At 48.7% G+C, this 19,492-nt stretch overlaps 1 protein-coding gene across 1 annotated transcript in view; it reads right to left on the bottom strand.

The window, feature by feature from the left end:
- Nucleotides 1-19,492, bottom strand: part of CACNA2D4 (calcium voltage-gated channel auxiliary subunit alpha2delta 4) — a 122,861-nt gene that overhangs the window by 14,317 nt on the left and 89,052 nt on the right. The window contains exons 28-31 of the mRNA XM_059848111.1: nucleotides 9,893-9,954; nucleotides 8,767-8,781; nucleotides 6,315-6,359; nucleotides 5,322-5,384 (exon numbers count right to left, since the gene is read on the bottom strand). Coding sequence (XP_059704094.1) covers nucleotides 5,322-5,384; nucleotides 6,315-6,359; nucleotides 8,767-8,781; nucleotides 9,893-9,954 — 185 coding nt within the window. The remainder of the gene's footprint in view (nucleotides 1-5,321; nucleotides 5,385-6,314; nucleotides 6,360-8,766; nucleotides 8,782-9,892; nucleotides 9,955-19,492) is intronic.

The raw sequence follows: 19,492 nt of genomic DNA, 5'->3' as shown, positions 1-19,492 counted from the left end.
GGGAGGACTTCCCCCAACACCAGCTGGGCATCCTGCACCATTCCTACCACGCTTGGAAAAGATTTAGCCCACATAAGTCCTTGTGGCTTGTCAGAAAAAGGCAAACTCTCAAGCTGCAGAGACCCAGGCATGCTGAATCACTGGAGGCCTGGACTCTCTCATGGGTTATTGGGAATCCATATTCTCTGGGTCTGAATGCCTGAGTCTTCCATCTGAGCCTCTCTGCTACCCATGGCCACAGTGGTTTTGGAAACCTCTGCTCTCCTGCTGCCCTAGGTGAACTGGCCCACCATGCACAAGCGTAATGTACAGACTTCTTTAGGTAGCAAATGCAATGTTACAGCTCACTGCTGTGGGAGTTCTGAGCAGGCAGTGACCCAAACAACACAACACAAAGCCACCCATCCCTGTAGCTTACATATTGTGCACTGACACAGCTAGAACTATGTTGCATTTGGGGAACAACAACCCCCCAGTCCTGCTTGCATGCCTGAACTAAAGGTGGGGCTTGTGGGCCTCTGGTTCCATGTATGCCTTGGAGTCAGTAACCTCAAATAAGGATCCAATCTCAAATCTGCCAACTGCTGCTTTAAAGATTTCCTCAAACAAACAATTCTGGCCTTCCTGATTACTAAACCATGACAAATATATTGCAAAAATGCTTCAAACCTGTCAAGTCCACTGTGTTGTTCACAGGCAAGTAAATGAAATGTTTGTAAATAATAAAAATGCGGATATGAGCTGTCCTCTGTCTGTTTTCCTGGCTCATGGGTCCTGACAGAGTAAATAGCTCCCATGCATTATGGAAGCATTCACACAGTCTGGGATGTTTTGCTTTTCCACTGATAGGCTAGCAGTCATTTAGCATGTATTAGCAGATGACAGATGATTTCATTTATTTGAGTGGGACATCTCCACAAAAAAAGTCCAAACTCTTAGGCAGATTTACCTAAGATCACATGGTAATCATCTAACAGTAGTGTTACATGGTTAGGAGCCTCTTCCCAAAAGGCTTTAGAAGTCATTTCACTGTACAAATTGATGCATAACATCAACTCCCCTTCGAGCATTTAGGCTGTAATCGTCTCAGACAGTCAAATGTGCCTGAGCAAGCACTAACTTTTTTCACCTCCCTCGCTCTTTCAATCTGATTAGGGTGGTGAAGAGGCCAGCTGCTTCCATTTAATACCAGTCTGCAGACCCAGCAGTGAGATTTAACACAGTGCAAGCTGCAGGCAGTGGGGCAAGGAGAGGGGGCCACTGCAAGGCTGTAAAGGAGGCCCATCCTGTCGAGAGATGCTGATGTCTGGCTGAATTTCTCCATGCAGGACATCATTTGTATAGGTATAAGAATGAGCAGCTATTAGTGCCTGAGAGAGTATGGACAGGGAGTGTGTTCAGAAAGGCATGAGCAAACTGGCCTCCAATACCAAACCAGACATTCAGAGCTTACTGCTGCTGTAGGTACCCCATGCAGGCAGTAACACAGAAAAGCATCACTAGGCAGAAACCAAAGTTGTCCTGTACTGGAGCATCATTTTGTAAAGCAGCTCTCATTACATCCTGCTTCCTCCAGTGACTGCTGCTCTCCTAGACATCCCTCTGCTGTGTTTCTCCTAACTCCCATCTCTGGGCAAGTTTCCACAGGCCCTTGCCATTTCAGAGGTTGACAGCATGAAGCATTGCTCTGACATCCTGCGTGACACATGCTGTGTCACTCCCCCCTGCAGCTGAGTGTGCAGGCACATGTGCAGGCTGTGCACAGCAAAGACATGCAACCCAGAGCACACATGTGACTCAAAAGCTACATCACTGCTCACATGCATCCATGCTTTGCTGGCTCATTGAGCAATTTACACTTCTTGTACACTCAGAAACTGCAGACAAACAGGATCTGCCAAATTGCCCAGGCTTTGGGCAGGCAGGCAGCCTCCTCCTCCAGCTCAAACAGAGCCAGTCCTTGCTTCTCCACAAGTCTGAGCTCTGGTGGCATCTTGGCCTTTTGGCTGCCTCTCTGCACCCTGCTGCTGGAGTCCCACCTGGGCAGAGCTTGCAGACATCCTCTGCAAAATGCCTCAGGCAGTAGGCAGCAATCCTAGAAAAAGAGGTTTAGTGAGAGAGGGAACATCTGGATGCAGCAGGCGGAGGGAGCTCAAGACCTGGGATCCACAGCTGTGCCTATGACTGGCAGTGAGAAGCAGCTAAAAATTCAGGGGTGGCTGTGGGGCCACGGCTGCAAACATGACAGAAAAAGCAGAGCAGCCCTCCCTGCAGCACAGCCTGACCCTGTCACCTCTATTCCCTTCCTCCCAGAGCACCTGGTTCTCACTCACTCCCTTCTGCTGGCTCTGTGTTTTAACTCTTTGCTCCCTCTGGGATGAGACTGGATGGAGATTAGCTCGAATTAAGAGATTACCCATTCTTCCCCAAGTAATCCTGCAGGGAGCTTCCAACTTGTCACTCATTAAAATCCTGAGTCCCTTTTCCATGGTGGTTTCCAATTGCCAGTAAGCTTCCTGCTGCCTTCAAACAGAGGTTATTAGAGCCAATCCCTTACCCTGATCCCTCATCCCAAGGGCAGAGGAGAGCAGAGCCTGAGCCATGTGTCCTTACCCCATTCCTGGGGAAAGCTGCTCTGCTTTCTAGTGTGGTCACCCAGGGAAGGAGGTGCAGACAGCAGGCAGCTCTGGAGGCAGAAAAGCCAAAATACCCACAAAAAGCCAGGTACAGGATTTTTCTGGGCATTTTTAAAGGGATGCCTTAAGGAAAGACTACAGGATGGGACAGGGAAGTCCACACAGCAGCAAGTGATCCCATGCAGCAACATCCAGGTGGCATCTCTTGAATTCCCTGTAGGGTTTAATGGTGTGGAGACTCATGGTGTCACCAGGAAATAAAAACAGTAACTGGAACAGGATAAAGAAAAAAAAAGCAGTAGTGAACTCTCTGAAGTCAGGGAAGGTAAAAGCTGGAGGAGGACAGCTCTGGTGCTTGCCAAAATGCCTGAGGCATGTTGATAATGTTTATAATTTACCCAAATCCACTATAATGCCATGTTTCTGCTAATCAGAACTTTCAGAGATGAGCTATGGAAAAGCCTATTTTCCATAAGATGCAGGAAAAAGTACCAAGGCAGAACCCAGGAGGGCAGTGCTGAGGACACACGGTAGCTAAAGGGTGTAGCTGATGGACACATGTCATAGGAGTCAGTAAAGTGTCTTTGAAAATGCCATGGGTGTCAGAGGAGAAAACAGCAGTTCCTAAGACCACCAGCCCATCCTAAAAACTCAGGAGGGCCTGGCCACCCAGAGGGGGGAGCCAATGCAACTTTTACAGCATTTCCCTCCCTTAGTCCTCAAGTTCTATTTGTTTTTTCGTTTTTTGCACACCACATCATTGAAGGGACACTTCTACCAGACTCTTCAGTGCGCTGGGGAGGGCACTTTTCACTTTCCTACAGAAAAGAGGTTGGTTATCCCTTGCAATAAACTCCCCTTGGTATCTGTTTTTATTCCCCCTGGTGCCTCTGTGTTGCTGATTGATTTTGCTCTGTGACTCTCAGAGTCTCCTCTCAGCCTCCCTGAACTCACTGTGCAGTGCCTGCAGAATGCACAGTCTCACCTTATTCTTTTGCCAGCCCATTCTGAAAATGCTAACCAACCCAAGTCCAGGAGGGAAACCACGGGACTCATATAGATGATGTTTTGCATCTGCATAGCCATCTAAAAATTCTTCTTTCTCTTCTGTCCCAGCTGCTTTGAGATCAATGTCACTACTTCATGCTTCACTGTTTCACCAGGTTCTTGTAAGGGACTCTGTTCAAGGCTGAGGAGAACTGAAATTCTACAGGTTATCTAGTCTCCCTATCTCCTGATTTTGTCACGCTTTCAAAGAACTATAGCTGATAAGTTTTCTTCCTTTTGGAAGCTGTGCTGCTTGTGCCAATCACATCCACCAGGAATTCATTACCTTAATTTCCATTTCAACCAGTTTGTCACATCTTGAAGAAAGCAATTTCTGGGAGTGGACCTGCTGTCTTTTGGAAATACCCAAACTGCATTTGTTAACTCCAGTACAATGGCAATTTTAATGAAACTCCATGATTCTGTCAGTAACAAAACCCCTTCATTTCCCACTTCTTCTCTAAGCCCACTCTTACTATCGACTTATTGCTTAGTAGCTTATGAGACTGTTCCCACATATCACCTTCTGATGTCCAGAACTATGGGGTTTAATTATTTTGAAATAAGCAGCTCTGTGGTGAATTTATCAGAGAACAGAAAAGTGTAGCTCAACCATGCAGTGGCTGGTAATATTGACTTTATCCAGCTGCACAGGACATCACATCAAACTTGCACCCCTTCAGCTCCCTAGAAATGGCTGTGGAACCATACACCTTATTTTTATTTCTATTCTGAGCCTTTTCCCTTGCTCCCTTCACCTCTGCAAGTCCAGTAAATTCTCCAATTCTATAGGTGTGTTCCTGTTTTCAATTTACTTAAATTATTTTGTCTTCATTTTTTGCCTTTAGCATTTTGCTCTTACAATCCCCTCAGTTTCCTTTCCTGCTTAGAACACCTGCTTTGACTTCAGAATACTCAAAAGTGCTGCTCCCTTCCCTTCCCTTCCCTTCCCTTCCCTTCCCTTCCCTTCCCTTCCCTTCCCTTCCCTTCCCTTCCCTTCCCTTCCCTTCCCTTCCCTTCCCTTCCCTTCCCTTCCCTTCCCTTCCCTTCCCTTCCCTTCCCTTCCCTTCCCTTCCCTTCCCTTCCCTTCCCTTCCCTTCCCTTCCCTTCCCTTCCCTTCCCTTCCCTTCCCTTCCCTTCCCTTCCCTTCCCTTCCCTTCCCTTCCCTTCCCTTCCCTTCCCTTCCCTTCCCTTCCCTTCCCTTCCCTTCCCTTCCCTTCCCTTCCCTTCCCTTCCCTTCCCTTCCCTTCCCTTCCCTTCCCTTCCCTTCCCTTCCCTTCCCTTCCCTTCCCTTCCCTTCCCTTCCCTTCCCTTCCCTTCCCTTCCCTTCCCTTCCCTTCCCTTCCCTTTCCTCAGATCATCTTTCAATAGCATCTGTGCCAAGGGAACAGAGTCTAATTTCCTTTCTTCTGATCAAAAGATATTTTGACTAGTTCCTTCCTTATCACTGCAAACTCCTTCCCCACCTAGGATGTGCTGTCACTCTGCTGGGAGCCTTCCCCCTCACTGTGCAGTTGAATTTAATTACACCACAGCCACCCTTATTACACAATTCAACTTCATTTGTTTTAAGCAGCTCTGGTGGGTTATTCAGGAACAAGCAAACCCCACTCTCCTCCTCCTCTTATGCTCTCTTACCTCTTCAGGTATTTTGGAAACAAGTATAAAGCCATTGTTGTCAATGAGGAAACAGTTCAGAATCTGCAGAGATGGAAGAGAAGCAATAATAAAGATGGCTTTTATGGCTTTTCCCCTGTTTGTGTTCAGGATGGAGCAGTGTGGGTTTGTGATGATGCCAACAGCCTTGGCATTTCCATATCAAGCCCCACAGCTCAGCTACCATGAGTTTAACACAATTCTTTTCTCTCTCTGCCTCCATTTTGACGTATTGAGTCCATGAGCTGTGACAGATTTTGTCTCTAGCTGGGGCTCTGTGCAGGCCTAGCAGGCTGTGAGCCACACCTAAGGCAAGGCATCCTTCAGGAAGAGACAGGATATTTGTAGTGCTCTTCTCTTAAGTAATATGGTATCTAATACTTTCCATCTTCAGATTTCAGAGTTTTATAACCACTCACAAAATAACCCTCTCCCCACCACTGAGTATCAGTGCTGATCTACTTTTATTTTACAAAGCAGGAAATAGAGGCACAGAGTTTAGATGAAAACCCTTTCCTGCAGCCTGCAGGCAAAACTAGGAAGCAGAGAAAATCCTACATGGACACCCAACAAAAAAAATCTCTGGTGATCTCACTTTTCAGGGCAGAGGAGCTCCTGTCTCACATATTCCTGATACCAAGGCTGAAGCAGTGGCATAAACACAAAGAGAGGTGTCCAGCATGCATGTCATGCTGCCAGCCACTTTTTTTTTTTTGAAGATCTGGGATGCCAGGGAGACAGATTTAAAGGAGATGGACTTTCACTGGCTGGAATCCCAATGTCTCTGCCCTGGCCCAGCTCGGGGGAAGACCTAAACTGCAGATTTGTCTCATTACTATGAGGTCCTGCCCCCTAGATGTGCAGTATCTTGTGAGGAGGCAACAGGCACTGCCTTTTTTGGGGAGACAGAGATCTCCACAGCAGGTGGTCAATCACACCCACCACAGGTACAGAGAAGAAACTGAGGCAACTTACATCATCCTGACAGCTGAGTGGACAGGCACCATCAAAGCCACGGCACTGCAAAGGGAAAGCAGAGAATTAACCATGGTATGAAGGAAACTTCCCAGTCTGACCATGCAGGAGCTCTGGCAGACACTCCCCCACCACCAGAGGCTTTCACTGCTGGGACTGAGGCAGCAGCAGCTACAGTGACCCCACAGGTCTCTGACTCCCCATACACCCCTCACTCCCACAGCCAGACAAGTTTTCCTTACTCATTCATCTCCAGGTTTCCCATTGCAGGCTCTCAGACATCCAGAACATTAAAGCAATTCATTAATGGTGCAGCAACACAGAAAGAGCTCAAGCCCATGCCTCTGAGGAGAGGCCCCAAACAAAGGAAACTGGGCTTTTATACCCTCACAGCCCATGTGTGATCATCTGGGGTCATCCTGATGGGACATCTGCTCCTGCTGTGTCTCCAGGTGGCTGGACACCTGGCTGTCCCACATGTCCCCATGGTGCCCTTTGTTGCGCAAAGGGTCAGTGCCAGGTCACAGCCTCTTGCCTGGGGCTCCCAGAGCTCAACCTGCAGCTGCACCAGAGCCACTTGCACTGAGTGTATCCCTCAGCACATGGCACGAGCTCATCTTACTGTCTCCCCCTTGGGACTGCTGGGCTAAACGTTTGCAGAACAGTATCCCAGACAGCTCTGCAGTTCAGCTGGCATTTCCACCAGGACAAGGTTGGCAGCACCCCCAGGTCAGCCACTCCAGCTCCCTGCCTCTATCAGCAACATCCCCTCCCCCGAGGGCTCAGATCCTGCACCTGCCTCCCTGACATGTGCCCAGCAGGACCTGTGCACTCCAAGCAGAGGAGGCACTTGTAAAGAAAGGGCAATAGCAAAGGTTATTGTGCACCAGGGAGAAACCAGCATGCATTTCAGCATCTGTTAGTATCTGGACTAAGAACATAGCATGGTATTTTAGATCAGGGTTCTTCTCAGGCAGGGATTTTTTTTTTTGTTGTTGCTGTTGGTTTCTTTATTCTCCAGAGAGCTAATGATAAAATAGGATGTGAATGGTGCACATGTAGCCCAAGGCACCATCCACTTCTTTCATTTAGAATTTCTGCGTAGTGGACTTGACATGTGTTTCACAACACTGAACTGGGTGGGCACACGAGGGGTTAAGTGGTGAGTAACAAAGCCCTTCAGGTGCTTATTGATTTCATAATTGTTCAGAGTTTGCTGTGGCTGCATGAGTCTGTCTCTTTGTGTTATTTTTTAATTCTATTTTCTCCAGCAGCAGAGGGAAGAAAGCTGACACAGTGTTGCCTTTTCTGTGCATGGAGTCCCCTTCCTGCCAGAGGTTTTCTGGGGTTGGGGAAGGACACTGACATAGCACATAGCCTGTCTGCTCTCAGCCAGCTACCCACTATTTTCTCAAAACCCTTAGACATAAAATCCAACCCCCCTTCTGGGTGATTCTCAGTTACAAGACGTAAATTGCCCATTCCAGACCACAACAAGACCGTAACTTTCAGTTAGAATTTGCTTCTCCCCTTGAGTTTTGCAGAACAAAACTGGTTTTCTGTCCCTCTGTTCAGCTTCAGAGGAGGTTTGGAGATGCCTGAGTTTGTTTCAAGTCCCACAGCTTTGCAATATCACATGTTCACACTCTGAATCCAGCTGGCTTTTTGAGACTCTAGGGATGATGGTTTAAAAAATAAATTCCTTTATCCACAGTTGCAAGCACCACCTCACCCCTGCCTCACCACAAAGCAACACGTGGTTGTTTTATTTCCCTGGATGTATTCCTAGAGGTCACCTTGTGCTTCACCCTGGCAGGTTCTTTCCTTTGGTCAGCAGAGAAACACGGTCACAACAAACCACAGTTATGGCCTTGGGGGATAACAAATACAGAGTCCAGGGTTCAGATACCAGAACAGAAACCCAGGTGAACCACAGCGGTTTTCCACAAGAAGGGCTCATGTCTCACACATCTTCCTGAGCAGTGTGAGGGCTGAGTCTCACTGCCACTGCACTTCCAGACCTGGAGAAGTTCCAGCAGTGCCTGGCACTGGGCTGGCCATAGAGCAGCAGCACCACAGCCAGGACCCTGCTTTGGGAGCAATGGCAGCTTGCAGGGAGCCCCTGAGAGGGGGCAGAACTGAGCCTGTGCTCCCTGGTTTTTCTGAGTTGACACCTGCTGCTTCATGGGCACAGCTCCCTCCTTAGAGACCAGCCTACCTCACAGCATCCTCCTGCTTTTGGTCAGGTCTCTGTGACCCAGAGCACTTTGAGCTTTGCCAAAGACACTTAATTACTGTGAAGACAAACACAGCCCGTGACAGGTTTGGACCCTCTCCAGAGACTACAGACAAGGGACAGTGCCTATGATATGCTGGCACACAAATGACACAATTAGGAAGCCAAGCCAGGCATGCCAGGATGCCTCCCTGTCCCCAGCTTTTGTCCACTTACATCAGTGTCATTGGGCTGGGAGGCACAGCGTGGACATCCAGAGCAGCATGGCATCAGTGAGGCAGGAGAGAGAGAGAAAACAAAATCTGTCAGTCTTTCCTCTGTCCAATGGTGCTCACATCCTGGGAAAGCACATGGAGCTTTTTTTCACACCAGCACCTACCAGGGCCACAGCTCACAGCCACTTGGCACACAGGCCTCCTTCACCTGCTTTCATAAGCCCTCTCAGCTTCACTTAACATCCACAAGGGCTTGTTTGTGTGAGAGCTGCCTGGGTATGGCCCTGAGCAGGATGTTTAAAACTAAGCTCTCTGTTGCTGTTTCAGGATGCACTCATGTGCTTTGCAGAACTCTTTTTAGCTCAGGTTAGGTTTATGTGATCCCCACCTGTGAGGATGCTCCTGTCACCACAGAGCAGCTTCCTGCCCTCCTACCTTCTCTGTCATCCCTGTCTGATGACAGCTCCCTCTCCTGACAGCAGAGAGCTGCTTCTGCTGTGTGCTGCTACGGTCCTGCCATGCTCACCCCTCCAGCACACCTCCCTGAAAGCAAAGCCTGGGAAGAAAGCCCCTGGGGGATGAGGGAAAGGTGTTTCATTTGTCTTGCTCCCCATACCAGGGGAGTTGTTTTAATTATTCCACTTCCTTCAGTCCAGAAGAGTACCTAATATTAGGACAACAATCAAAAGCTTATCCCTGGAGCAAACAATTTTTATTTTGGCAAGCTGGTACCATTTTGTTATCATCATCAAGACGATAAGAGAAGGCAGTAGATTTTTTTCCTGTGTGCCCAAAATTGCAGATTTCCATGAGTCTTCTGAAAGGCTGAATGAGCACAAGCATATTTCCACAATTAAATGTGTCACATGCAGCCCAGCTAATGCCAGGCCAGAATGCTGACACTGTCACCACAGCATCTGCAGAACAGACTCATGGCTCACACGGCATTAGTGCTGTCAAAGGATTACAGAAATGTGTGACTTCAAACTAATCTACGTCATAAATCTCTTAATATGAATTCCACAAAAGCCCTCATTAAAATGCCATCATATGTGATGTAACATAGCATTGACCTTGCTGACAAAGAGCACTAAATTGTGTCACTGCATGATTGCTGATGCTCCTACCTGTTGCATGGCCATCCAAAACTTGCGTTGCAGCAAATCCAGCTTTATTTGCACACCCACCGCTGCAGGGAACAAAAAAAGAGGGGAGGATCAAAAGAGGAACATTAAAGACAAATACAAGCTGGGAAAAGAGGAGTAAATATTTGCCCAAGGTGATGGGATGGAAATCACAATTGCAACCTGCCTCCAAGTGTGAATGGTAAGAGCTGAGTCAGACTGCCAAGTGAGAGTCAGGGGTTTAACAAGGGAGAGGAAAAGGGGACACTGACTGTACCAAGGTACTGAGATTTCCCTTCACACTAAACACCATGAACACTACAAACAGATCAACAACAACACCAAAAAAAAAAAAAAAAAAAAAAAAAAGAAATCCCCCAAAAGCCCCCCCAGAGTGGCATGTGGTTTTGCCTTTGTCTTTTTCAGATTTGCTTGGCCAGAACGGATGTTTGTGATCACTCCAGCCTCAACTCTTATACCACACAGCATCAATCAGAAATAAAGTAGGCCAGTGAGGAAGGGATTAATTTGAAAACCTACCTGTCTCAAGGGGGAACCACAGAGATTTAGGTTTTTCCTAAGCCACTATGAAAGCACAGAATAATGAATGCCACTTGACAGGAACTCGATTATGAATAGTGATTTGTTACCTGGTCCCAGCCTAGTGCACGGTGGGCTAAGCAGAACTCTATGTGTATGTGTGTTTCTTAATGAAGTGTGTCCTAATTTCCTGGCTTAATTTCCCTTCTATTCCTAGCATCATGCTCCTGAATTAAGGCAGAGTTGCAGAGGAGAAGGAACAGTGCAGGGTCTCCCTGACAGGACAAGCTGGCTGTCCCTGGGTAGGCTGCCTACAAGCACACACACTAACCAGTGCAGCTGTGCACAGCCTGGCGTGGTGATGGGGAACAACTGGGCTGTGTGTCAACTAGTTGAATCCAAGAGCTCTGGAGGAATTACAGCCTCAAGCAGGACCTTGAAATAGAACATAAAGTGCAAGTGAGGGAGAAAAAGATACAGGGAGGGAGATCTGGGGCCTTTTTCACAACCAATATCAGGAGGATGAAGTACTGCTGTTTCTACAGATTTCCTCTGAATTAAAAGGAGCTTCAAAGGGGGGAACAGATCCTTTAAATCTGAATCATGCCGTGTGGGTGCTTTTAAGCTAACAGTATGATCTGATGCTCTAATTCAAATGAGTATGAATTAAAACTGGAGTATGCAATGGTGTATTTTCTTGCCTCATGTACAGAGACCCCAGCACTTGGCATCAGCTGTGTGTTTTACACCAGTGTCCTTGTCACATTCCAACTGCTGGTATATCTTACAAATCCCATATATCAGAGGCACATTTCTCATCCAGCTCTCCCTGCTGTAAACTGAATCTGACTGCCTGTCTGTGGGGGAAAGGAATGATTCTGTAGAGCGGCACTGCCCTAAGCCTCGCAGAGCACAAACCAGACAGGACAAAGAATGCAAACAAAGGAGGAAGGACAGGGCTGAGTCTGGCCTGGGTGAAGATTCCCCAGCTTCAGTGAGGCTGTAGCAGGCATGGTTTGGCTTGGTGCCCCTGCTGACAAACCGACACGCCATGACAGCAGGCAAGCGGTGCTGTTGCTGCTGAGTCCCATGAGGCCCACGCACCCAATTTGGTACAAAGCTTTAAATAAATTCATCCTTCCAAACCATCTCAAGAAAGAGTCCTTCCCCTTATCACAGCAGATCACATCAATGGGACTGAGTATTACCCAGGACATATAGTTTTCATAAGACTTGAAGAGGAGTTGATACCTACATAACTAACCTTGCAATGCAGACTTACTCAGTGGCTCATGTTTTTGCCACTGGGAACACTTGGCCTCAAATTGTTCTTCAGAGAGGTTTTAGTCCCTGGTTGTAAATCCTTGGTTCTGCCCAGGAGGCATAAGCAGCACATACCCAGCCTGGACAGAGCTGCCTGCAACATGATGGAGAACCCAGGGGGGTCAGACTGGTGGCCAGTGGCAGGGACAGAAAGTGGCAGCTACTGGCAAGAACTGTGAGAAACTTTCACACATTTGGGTGACCTGAGTAAGACCCGGGAGCTGAGGAAAAGCAGGCCACAATGAACTCCACTTCAGTGCTAGGAACAAACAGTCATCTGTGTGTCTTCACACTGTTTGTGAGGTCAAGGAGAAAGGAGGAAAGCAGTGATCCAGTCTGAGATAAAGATGATGCTATAGCTCAAGTGAGAGGGAAAAAACTGGAATAAACTCCTCTGTGCTTGTTCCAAAGAACAACTGATTGTTAATGAGCCTTTTTGCTCTGGTGGCAAAGGGTATACTGCATCAGCAGGAAGATCTGAAGTCCATGAAATGATGAGTGGCCGCTGCAGAATCCCCAGAGAGACCATGGCTAACAGTTTTATTCCTACTCATATGCATTGTGCCACTGCAGCAGCCCAGCAATGCAATAAAGCACAAGGACAAGCAGTCCTGAACACCTGGCACAGGTAGGCATCACTGTGTTGACATGGTACCCAAAGCTGTGCACCACTTGCCACTCCCCTGCCTGCAAAGCCATGGCTGTCTTCCCTGGAGCAGGAAGTGGGCCTTCCCTGGAGCTGTGCACTGCTGCTCACCGTGGAGAAAGAGCCTTCCCCTCCACCTGTTCATGCCTCTGCTGAGCATGCCTGCTTCATTAGCACATCCTCTGCTTGCCCCTCTTTCTGTCTGCAGTCTCTGGCTTCTCTCTTTGATTATCCATATGTTGTTCACATAAGGAGCTCTCCCCAAGATTTAATTCTTGCTGCACAATAAAAAGGCAGAACAAAGTCTCAGGACTGCATCCTGCAGAGTGCTTATCAAGGTTTACCTTGCCATTCACAACCTGTTTTCATGGTAGCTGGTCCAACTGTTACATAAAACCTGTGATTCAAATGGAAGGCACCAGAACAGCAGAACAGTCATGCCTGTACCATCCATTTGCATTTTCTAGTCCCTATTTCTGAAATATTCTTATTTTCCCTCTTGAGTTAGTAACTTGAAATTTTACTTTGAGTCCTCTAAAAATTCACTTCAAAAGATAACTTCCAGACTCATTAAAATGAACAAAAAGCCCAAATCAGCCTGTTTTATGATACTGGACCTGATAGAAGGGGCAGTTTAAATAGATCAACAAAACAGTAATTCTTGCAAATGTGAGCTACTGAGGTCCTTATCAAGATGGAGGAAGGCAAGATAGGAGGCTGATTTTGGAGGGGAAGGCTACAGTAGCCCATGGGAGAGCACAGAGGAAATCTCAGTGGTGGTAGTGGGCTGGATTTGGCTGCTTACTGAATCCCTGTACCAGCAGGCAATGTCAGGGAGGGCAGGGAATGCCTGTCACCAATGGATGTCACAGCACCTGACGCACGCACCTATAGCTGAACACACTCTGCTGCACCCAAAGTTCAGGGAAACAAACTGTGAATCTTTCACCCATTCCCCTCAACCCAACTACCCCCTAACAGCACCCATCAAGTTTTCCCTGAATCCCTAAAGAAACAGACACAGGGCTGTGCTGCCCACCGTGGGCACCTCTCAGTTATCTCCCTCTTGGATGCACTGCCTCCCCACCAGTTGTCTCTGGAGCACTGGAAGGGGGGTGGGAAAGGGGTACCTTTCTCCCAAGCCCACCGGGTTCTCCCTGCTGTGTCCCCATGGCTGCAGCCCCTTGCCTCGCTCCTATACAAAAGCCAGGGCTTGTCCCTTTTCATCCTGATGCCTTTCACTCTGAGTTTATTGTCATCAAGCCGTAGCGGTGGAGAGATGGAGGGAGGAGAGCAACTGTTCAGCTCGGTGCTTTCTCTTGTAACCTGTGCCTGACCAATCTACCTCCTCAGGGGACTGTGGGGAGCTCCTCCCGCCCTGGCATCTCCTCACCCCCTCCTCGAGCCCCTCGGCTCCTGGCACCCGGAGAGGGATGGCAGCAAGGGCGGGATGAGGGAGAGAGAGGGACTGACAGCAACTGCCCTTTCTCCAGGATGCACTGAGAGAAATGAAAACCTCCCGAGCTCCTTCCTCTGGGTGTTTGGGAGCAGATCCTGCCTGCCTGGCGGGGTGACTCCTCTGCACTGTCTGTGCGCGTTCCTGTGCGTGTGCTGCTGCCATCGCAGATGTACCCCCAGCTGTCACTTCACCGCGCACAGTCGCTCCCTCTCCCGCCTCTCTCTCTCTTTCTCTCTCCCCCTATTTATTATTTACGGAGGATTACAGTCCCTTTCCCACGCTGTCATCTCGCTGTGCGGCTCCCCTGCCCTCCACGCGAGGCCAGCGGCTGGCTAGGGAGGGCTCCTGCCAGCTAGGGTCCAGAACAGAGGCACTTTCTGCTGGATTTGCTTTGGGATTGTACCGGGTTCAGAGAGCTGGGAGAGCTGCCATTCTCACAGGAGGGTCCATTCCAGCCTGAGAGAGGTAAGTAAAGACGTTTCCCTTTTGCATTTTTCCCCATCCCCGGCTAAGCGAGGCGAGTGGAGCTGCCCCCCAGGCAGCGGCTTCCCCGGGGAGGGGGCGGCAGGCAGGGCAGCGCTGCGTGCCGGGCAGCAGCGCAAAGGCTGCCTTGTGTGAGACTGACGGGCAGCGATTTCTGCCCTACAGCGGAACGGCAAACCTGCTGCAGAGGTTGTTCCTACTGCTTCCAGTCCAGTCTCAGTGCAGGCAGCCTGGAGCAACTTCTCCCAGCTGAGAACAGCACCGGCAGCTTTCCTTGCACCACAGGCGGCTCCGGTGCAGCTCTGAGGCTGAGAACTCAGTGCTGGGGTCACCCCGTACCGGGCAGCTCCTGGTGAGCCCTGACTTTTGTCCACTCCCCGGGGCTCTCACAGGGGTCAATGAGAGGTGCCACTCTCCTGACTTGTGATGGCTTTGCTGGCTATCATTTTGGACTCAGCTGTCTCAGTAAGAACAACCTAAAATGGAGAAGTATGGACCAAAATCAAAGAGGTTCAGCACTCAGTGCACAGCTTTAGGAATGGGGGGGTGTATGTGTATAAGTGTGTGGGGGTGTGTGCTCATGGACATGACCACAGGACATGAAGTGAAGGATGCCAAATCACAAGCAGAGCCAAAAATAAGTCCCGAGTTGCTTTCAGCATCTCCGCAGGCTGAGCCTGTGATTTCTGAACTTTTGGGTGGAAGGTACAGCACTGAGGGGGGTGGGTGAAACAGCACAGAGAAGCTTCACAGCCTTTTCCAGCCCTGACTGGGAGGAAAGAGTGACAGTGAGGTCCCAAACGAGCTGAAGCGAAGCACACTGTGGACAGGAGCATATATATATGTAAGTGTTAGCCTGCCTGTGTCTCTGTGTGTCTGTGTGTGTGTGCATACATACACATGCACAGACACGTGCACACACACATCCCACACAGGGCATTCTGCCCCCTCCTCCTCCCTCTGCCTGACCAGTTTATTACTGTCCCTGCATCTCTTGCTAATTAAGAGTGACATGTTAAACTGGAGCTCTCCTGATTTGGGGAGAGAGGGTGTTTGAAGCTGTTGCTCCAAGCAGGTCATGACCAAGCTGGGCCCCAGGCCCACCACGTGGACCATCAGGTAACCACCACGTGGACCATCAGGTAACCTGAATGTGCCACATCCAGCACAGCCCTGATGGGAACGGCAGTGGGCAGGATACAGCACTGCTCTGCTGTGAGTCTGACCTGCCACTCAAGAGTGGGCAGAGAAATTCAGATCACATCTGGGGAAGGACCAGAGCTGATGCTATTGCAGGAGAAGGAAACCCTTAAAAGACAGGGGAACCCTTAAACACAGACAGCGACTTGTCCCAAAGCAAGGGACCTTCCCAGCAGTGAGGAGAAGGGAGCCTTTCCAGAACTGCAGACCATTTTTCTTCAGAGCTTTGTGGCTCAGATCTGTTGGGGGGCGGGGGTGGATTTTCCTCTAACTGCTGTGGGCAAACAACATTTGCAAGGGAATTATTCCACATGAGCGAAAGGCTTGCGGGAGTTGTCTCCCTGTCAGACATCAGTGCTGCCTCTGTTAGGGCATCCTGGCCACTTGGAGGAATTATGGTAAATCCTGAGCAAAGGGGCTGCTTGCAAAGAGAAAGGGAGGAAGCCTTCTTATGTAATTTTTATACCAGATCATAGCTTTACCCTTTTCTCCTGCAAAGTGAATGTCACATGCTAGCAAGGTGCACTCTCAACTCAGACATCTTAAAGAGTCACTCCAGCTTCCTGCCCTTCCTCTGGCTTTTTTTTTTAAGCCTGATGCAGAAAGGATTTTCTAGGCTCTTCTGCACCACAGAAGACTGATGAAGGCAGAGCTGTGTGTCAGTAGGGGTGGGAGGGTCAGCATGGGGCCACAAGGATACCTAGACAGAAGCATTCCAGGGAGCAACAGAGCCTGGAACAGGATGGGGAGAGGCTTGAGCCTATGGGAGGGCATTTCTGGGTAGTTCTTTCGTGACTTTTGCCTGTTGCTGAGTCAAAAGACAGAGCAGGCAGTTTCCTTTACTTGCCATGTTTGGTTAAAAGCAGCTGCTTACACTGCTTGACAACTGTCCCAGTCCTGGGTGGCTCAAACCATAGCTCAGATGACCATACTGGGATGCCCCAGCCAGCTGGGTAGTGCCTCAGCATGCTACACCATGACACACACTCAGTTCTCCCTGGAAAGAAGCAGGAGTGGGAGTTCTGGGATGTTCCTCCTGCTGCAGGGAAATACCTTGTCACACATACCCTATTCCTGCTGTGGCTTTACCAAAATGCTGGCTCACAAAAAAGCTTTCTGTGATTGAGGGGATGATAACAGCAAGATGATGTGCATTTTTTTTTTCTATAAACTAGCTCAATTCCAGACTCAAGACAAAGAAGGAAAACTTGCTTCATCTTTGAGGGGTTGGATTATGTGAAATATATTATTAATATTTCAACAACAAGCAGTTGAAAGTTAGGAAATACTAGTTCTGGAAGCAGCGTGCCACTGCACTGGGTTACAGTCCTGACTGGTAGGATCACACACTGTATTTTCATGAGCTGCTTCATTCAGGGTACTTGGCTACATGGGGCTCAAGGAGTGAAGCAAGGGGCTCTTTTTTTTTTTTTTTCCTGGGTACTGCAAAATGTGAGTCTCTTTTATTTGTTTACTGCCTGCCAAGCAAGCCCTGCAGGCAAGACATCACTAATCATTGTTTTGTGCTGTTCTGAAGATGTTAGCAGCTACAGTTGCCTTGTAGCTGATGATAGAGAATTTATGTTCCTGATGAGGCAAGAGAGAATGGTGGTTTTCCTGGCTTTTGAAGGGGAAAGAGACTTCCCCTTTTAACCACACAGAGAAGGAGTAGCAGGTGCAGGACAAGGGCCTGGGACTTCTTGGCTCTCAGTGCTATTGAGTCCTTGAGATTGTACCAGTTTGCTGGCTAAGCTGCCATCATTTTGGAAAACAGCTGTGAGTGTTCAGCAGTTCTGCAAAATGGCCCCTAGGGTCTCGTGCTGGGCACCCGCAAAATTAGGAATGTACAGACTGTGGCCTCCTGCCAAAACTGTGGTTAATTATTTAATTCTGACCATATAAAACCAGCCTTATTTATTACAACATCCTCATTGTTAGCTTGAGTATCATGTGTCCTTTGCACAGAGTATGGGACAGGGTCCTGTGAAAAAAAGAAATGGAACTTGTTTGGGTGAGCATAAGCAGTGCTGTGCTGCATCCATGCAAGTGGCTGAATGAAGGTTGGGCAAGTATAAGCTCACATTTAAGTCCTTGGCTTTGCAAGCCTGTTTTATCATATGGCAGTCTTTTTCTTCTTTTAATGAAAATAACCATTTCCTCGTTATATTTTTATGAATAGGAATACAAGAGACTGTCTATTATTTATGTCCTGCATAAATGCCCCACGCCAATCACAGGAAGGACTGAGACTTAAATTTACAGCAAAGCCATACAGGTCAGAATCTCTTGACTGATTGCAAGAAAAGCCTGGAAGTTTTTCTTGGAAGTCATGCCATGCTACTGCGCTCCTCCTCACTTCAAGGAGGCTGGGAAGATTCCTTCCCCATGATCCATGCTCTCACACAATGGATAAAAAAGCAAGACCTCACCCTGAGACTGGAGATGAGCTGTTAAAGGCAACTTGGCTTGGCACTCATCTCTTGGGCTGCCTTTCCCCTCCTGGTGAGACTCCCTAGTGCCAGTGCTGCCCAAAGTGATTTTGCTCTGAGGTACCTGTGTGGGGCCAGAGGGGCTGAAGGTGAGCCCTGCTCTTCACACCACTTCTAGTGATTTTGATGGGATGTAACCTTGCCATAAAGGTATCTCTTCTGTGGCTGCAAACCCTGTAGAAATCTAAAGTCACATCAAATTTGCAGACCTTCCTCAGCCTCAGCAAGTTCTGCAGCATGAGGCTGTGATCTGTGGGCTAACCCAGATGCATCCAAAGATCCTAGCTGGAGCTCTGGGTTGTGAGAGCTGTCACCACATCTTGTTGAGCTATGGGCGATGTTCCCAGCTTGTAAAAAGCATAAATGTGTCCCAGGGATCTGCAGGCACCCCTGGAGCTGAAGGCAGCAGCCCAGATCCCATGCAGTTTGTGTGGACTTTGCAGGGTTGCCCCTCTTGGATGCTCTGGGAAGGTGATGGGGCAGCAGAACAGCTCCAGGTTCTTACAAGCAGCACCAACAACCTTGTGCCACAGTGGCAACCAAGTGAGGCAGATCTCTGCAACTCACTAAGGCAGAAAAAGGTCTCCTTCAGAGTCCAGTACAAATGCATTGTGTGGGAATGATGAGAGTCAGCCTTTCCCCAGGAGGTTTCCCAGGAGCTATGTGCATGCTGGGTTGCTGATCCCCTTATGATAAGAACTGAGAGGATTTTTACTGCCAGCATCTTGTGCTCTGCCCCACCACTGTGCAGGCATGGATGGTCCCTGCCCCTCTGGACATGCCCAGGATACAGCCTCATGACACCTTAGTTAAGTTCTTCCACTTTCCCAGTGTTTTCTACATTCTCTCTCCTCCTACTCCAGCAGCCAAAGTGACAAGCCACGACCCTTACAGCTCATTTTGGGAGCCTGGCACCCGGGGAAGCACAGCCAATGAGGGGAGTGAGGAAAAGGGGGAGTAGCCTTGGTGGCAGCAGTTCTTCACCACACTGGCTTCTCCACCAGAAGAGAGAGTAACAAGAGCCAAGCATAAGGAAGGCCAGTGAGCTCAAGGGTCCAGTGTATTTCAAAATTCAGGCAATGAAAAAAGCAAAACCAGTTTTTGGGCTAATGCAGAAATGAATGATGGGAAACAAGCAAGTGTGGGGCATTTTATGTGCAAGGGATCACCAAGGCTTGCAAAAGCGTGCCTCATTTTTGGAATGAGGCAAGGAGAAAAGGTTCATTGCTGAAGTGGCTTGACCCTCGTAAGATGTAACAGGGGTCTCTTGATATCGATCTGGAAGCCCCTTGTTTTGGCAGTCTGGTCATGTTGTTCAGCAGCAGTCTGGCCTAGCGCTCCAGGGACAGAGCGTATATTGATTAAAAACTTACATTTTCCTATCTTGCTGCTAAATTGGTGCACCTCCATCTACTACTCTCTTAGGGTAAATGTATCTCTTATCTCAGACAGGTTGGCACCTT

This window comes from Haemorhous mexicanus, chromosome 5, assembly GCF_027477595.1.
Source record: "Haemorhous mexicanus isolate bHaeMex1 chromosome 5, bHaeMex1.pri, whole genome shotgun sequence".
NCBI classification, from domain to species: Eukaryota; Metazoa; Chordata; class Aves; order Passeriformes; family Fringillidae; genus Haemorhous; species Haemorhous mexicanus.
Note: the sequence above shows the minus strand (reverse complement) of the source record. Positions and strands in the feature narration are given on the sequence as shown.